This window comes from Thamnophis sirtalis, unplaced genomic scaffold (assembly GCF_051295495.1).
Source record: "Thamnophis sirtalis isolate CommonGarterSnake01/CBP01778 unplaced genomic scaffold, rThaSir2_p1.2 scaffold_4, whole genome shotgun sequence".
In the NCBI taxonomy this organism is placed as follows: domain Eukaryota; kingdom Metazoa; phylum Chordata; class Lepidosauria; order Squamata; family Natricidae; genus Thamnophis; species Thamnophis sirtalis.
In genome coordinates, this window is record NW_028261384.1 from 109,118,664 (window position 1) to 109,123,108 (window position 4,445).

The 4,445-nt window shown below is 38.5% G+C and overlaps 1 protein-coding gene across 1 annotated transcript; it reads right to left on the minus strand.

Annotated features, from left to right (window-relative positions):
• Positions 1-2,691: 2,691 nt before the first annotated feature.
• Positions 2,692-3,624, minus strand: LOC148046095 (olfactory receptor 12D1-like). The gene has a single exon (XM_087711900.1). The coding sequence runs from the start codon at positions 3,622-3,624 to the stop codon at positions 2,692-2,694; it is 933 nt and encodes a 310-aa protein (XP_087568026.1).
• Between the last annotated feature and the right edge of the window lie 821 nt (positions 3,625-4,445).

The window sequence follows — 4,445 nt, forward strand, 5'->3', positions numbered from 1 at the left end:
GTCCTTTCTGATGAGAGCAACTTTTGCATCTCATTTGGAAACCAAGGACCCAGAGTATGGAGGAAGAATGGAGAGGCCTATCAAGCACACTAATCCCACGGTCATTGAACCAGGTTTGGTGCTTTTGGCAAATGTTGCTCTCATCAGAAAAGAGGACTTTGGACCACTGAGCAACAAGACTTTGGACCATTGTGTTTCATTAAGTCCAGGGTCAATGCAGCCGTCTACCAGGAGATTTTGGAGCACTTCATGCTTCCTTCCGCAGATGAGCCTTTTGGGGATTCTGACTTCATTTTCCAGCTGCCCACACTGCCAAAAGCGCTAAAACCTGGTTCAATGACTGTGGGATTACTGTGCTTGATCAGCCAGCAAACTCTCCTGACCTGAACTCCATATAGAATCTATGGGGCATTGCCAAGAGAAAAATTAGAGACATGAGACCGAACAATGCAGAAGAGCTAAAGGCCGCTATTGATGTATCCTGGTCTTCCACAACATCTCAGCAGTGCCACAGGCTGATAGCTTCCATGCTATGCCACATTGAGGCAGTAATTGCTGCAAAAGGGGCCCAAACCAAGTACTGAGTACATATGCATGCTTATACTTATCAGAGGTCCAATATTGTTCTATGTGCAATCCTTGTTTTATTGATTGCATGTAATAGTCTAATTTTCTGAGATGGTTTTCATGAGCTGTACACCATAATCATCACAATTATGACAAATCATGGCTTGAACTATCTCGCTTTGCATGTAACTAACATACATACACACACACACACACACACACACACACACACACACACACACACACACACATATATATATATATATATATATATATATATATATATATATATATATACACACACACACACACACACACACACACATACACACACACACACACACACACACACACACACACACACACACACGCCCCAATTATGGGAGGAAGCTAACTGCTTCCATTATCTGTCAATCGGCACGTCACAAGAGTCCATCACGAAAAGAAACCCAATATTTTTACTGTTGCCTTTGTTATATTTGTGTTATATTTGTGCTCATAAATAAATAAAGGGAGACTAGTATAGATCTATTTCAAGCTATTTAGCTCTCATCAGCTAGCCATACCCTTACTGGGATTCGAACCTGTGCTATATTACATGCCTTAATGGCTAAGACGTCTGCATAAGATGTAATATAGCACAGGTTCGAATCCCAGTAAGGGTATGGCTAGCTGATGAGAGCTAAATAGCTTGAAAAAGATCTATACTAGTCTCCCTTTATTTATTTATCAGCACAAATATAACACACACACACACATACACACACACATAAAAAACACAAATAAATAAACACACACACACACACACACACACACACACACACACACACACACACACACACACACACACACACACACACATATATATATATATATATATATATATATATATATATATATATATATATATATATATATATATTATATTTGTTATATTTGTGCTGATAAATAAATAAAGGGAGACTAGTATAGATCTATTTCAAGCTATTTAGCTCTCATCAGCTAGCCATGAGAGCTAAATAGCTTGAAATAGATCTATACTAGTCTCCCTGTATTTATTTATCAGCACAAATACAACACAAATGTAACAAAGGCAACAGTAAAAATATTGGGTTTCTCTCTGGATGGTCTCTTATGACAAGCTGATGGACAGAGAATGGAAGCAGTGAACTTCCTCCCATATTTGGGCACACCAGGGGTTGTGACTTTATATATCATCATATAAAGCTCCATCTACCAATCAGTATGCAACTACACAGCCAATCAACCATTTATAGCAACAAAGCCAGCACTCCCCCCCCCACACACACACAGACACACAGAGAGAGAGACACACACACACAGCAAGATTTATAGAGAGTCGGCAGCTCCAACCATGCTTTATTCATACAAGCACGAAGCCGAAAACACCAGCCTGAAGATGGCTGAACTGAAACGTTGCCAAGGCAATCTCAATCTTACATGGGAAAATACCCAAATACAACAAGACCGTGTGTGTGTTTGTGTGTCTGTGTGTGTTTGTGTGTGTGTGTGTCTGTGTGTGTCTGTGTGTGTCTGTGTGTGTGTGTCTGTGTGTGTGTCTGTGTGTGTGTCTGTGTGTGTGTCTGTGTCTGTGTGTGTTGTATTTGTGCTGATAAATAAATAAAGTACAAATACAACAAAATGTAACAAAAAGGCAACAGTAAAAATATTGGGTTTCTGCCTGGATGGTCTCTTGTGACGAGCCCAAGGACAGAGAATGGAAGTAGTGATCTTCCTCCCTTATTTGGGTATACCGGGGGTTGTATATATAATCTCATGAGAACTGAGAAGGAAGTGCTTTCTCTAATAAGTGAAAATCTTCCTTTTCAGAAAGTTTCCTAAGTCATAAACATGTAGATCTAAAATGGGGGAGGGTGGCAGCAAACAGGTCTTATGGAATGTATGAATAAAAATGAAGAGATATACACGCTTGGCATAAATTAGAAAGCTCTTGAGTTGGACACTGGCTGTCTATAACATGACTGTCTATAATAAATAGAAGGACACTATACAAAGCATTTAGTGGTTCCAAAAATAAAAATATTTTAACAATAATGGACCAAAGTTCATTTCATTTTCAGAAATACAGGGAACTAAGCCATTTCAAAGGAGAAATTTCTTTTTTACAATCTTCCTTAAAGCAGTTTTGACTTCTTGATTCCTCAGTGTGTAAATCAGGGGATTTAAAACTGGTGTGATTATGCTGTACAACACAGTAATGATCATATCATTCTCAGAAGAATCACTAGCTGAGGCAAGCATATAGTTGGAAAGTACGGGAATATAGAAGATGGTCACCACACTCAGATGGGATGCACAGGTGGAGAAGGCTTTCCAACGGTTTCGCCATGACTGGACTTTGAAGAAGAGGAAGGAGATGATGTAAAAATAGGAGAGAAGTGTGAAAAAGAAGGGACTAAGAGCAACAGGACCAGTAACAAATTTCAGAAGGTAGAAATTGAGAGTTGTGCTACTGCAAGCTAATTTGAGGATGGGCTTGATATCACAGAAAAAGTGTGCAATAAGATTAGGGCCACAGAACCATAGCTGAGAGATCACCACTGTGTGCATTAAGGCATGAAAGAAACCAGCAGCCAAAGTGGCCCCAGCTAGAGTAACACAAGCCCATTTATTCATGATGAGAGTATAACGCAAAGGGTGACAAATAGCTACGTATCGATCATAGGCCATGACACCAAGCAGCACAGCCTCACTGCTGCCCAGGAAGTGGAAGAAATGCAGCTGAGTGAGGCAGCCAATAAAAGAGATTGACTGATGCTTTTTAAGGAAGCCACTAAGCATTTTGGGCACAGTCACTGTAGAGTAGCATATATCCAATCCAGAAAGGTTTCCCAGAAAAAAATACATGGGGCTGTGAAGCTGAGGCTCAGCCAGAGTGACTGCCAGGATGGCCCCATTTCCTAATAAACAGACTATATAGAACAGCAAGAAGAGTGTGAAGAGAACCTGTTGTAGCCTGTGATCCTTTGTTAGACCCAGAAGAATGAATTCAGACACTTCTGTCCAGTTTTTCATCTCTGAAAACATACACAAAAAAGTGAGCAATCAGTTAATTGCTCTATAAGGAAACAAAGATTTGGTGCTAGGTAGGAAAATGGACAGCCATGCTCCGGATGTTTTTGTTTGTTTGTTTTGTTTTTTGTCTTCACTCATGAATCAATAATTTACATTCAATCTTTAAAATTGATGTTTCATTATTATTACCTATGTCAAGGAATGCACATGTAAAATATTTGGTGTTCCTAATGAATTTGGTTATTCAGACATTAATTAGCAAAAATACTGTTAGATATTATACTCTTATTTTGTTTTTTTAGCGTTTCAGAATCAAGAAAAACAATGAGTGAAAATGGAACAAGAATAAACAAATTAATAATATTTAATAGTAACATTTTTATTTATTTCAATTTTATAAACCAGGGTTTATCAAAGCTGTAAATTTCTGGCAAGACACCAACTAGAAATGAAAGCATATATTTTAAGAGGGCAATATTTAGAGAAAGCCATTTTTGCCTCGTTGTTTTTTATTTGTTTTTTAAATGCATTTCAGATTTTCTAAGGTTATACATAAGTCCGCCTTCCCTGCCCTTGGCATACAAAAGAATTTTTAAAGTGAATTTTCTATGAGTGATCAAATGTAGTAATACAAAATAATTATTTTGTTATTGAGCTGTGGTGGCACAGTGGTTAGAATGCAGTACTGCAGGCTACTTCTGCTGCCTGCAATTTGGCATAGGTTCAATGTTGACTTAGCCTTCCATCGTTCCAAGGTGGATAGAATGAGGACCCGGATTGTTGAGTGCAATATGCTGACTCTGTAAACCATTTAGAGACTG

Bases quoted from the DNA above. Each gene is read 5' to 3' on its own strand.
- LOC148046095 (XM_087711900.1), bottom strand. From the start codon at position 3,624: ATGAAAAACTGGACAGAAGTGTCTGAATTCATTCTTCTGGGTCTAACA.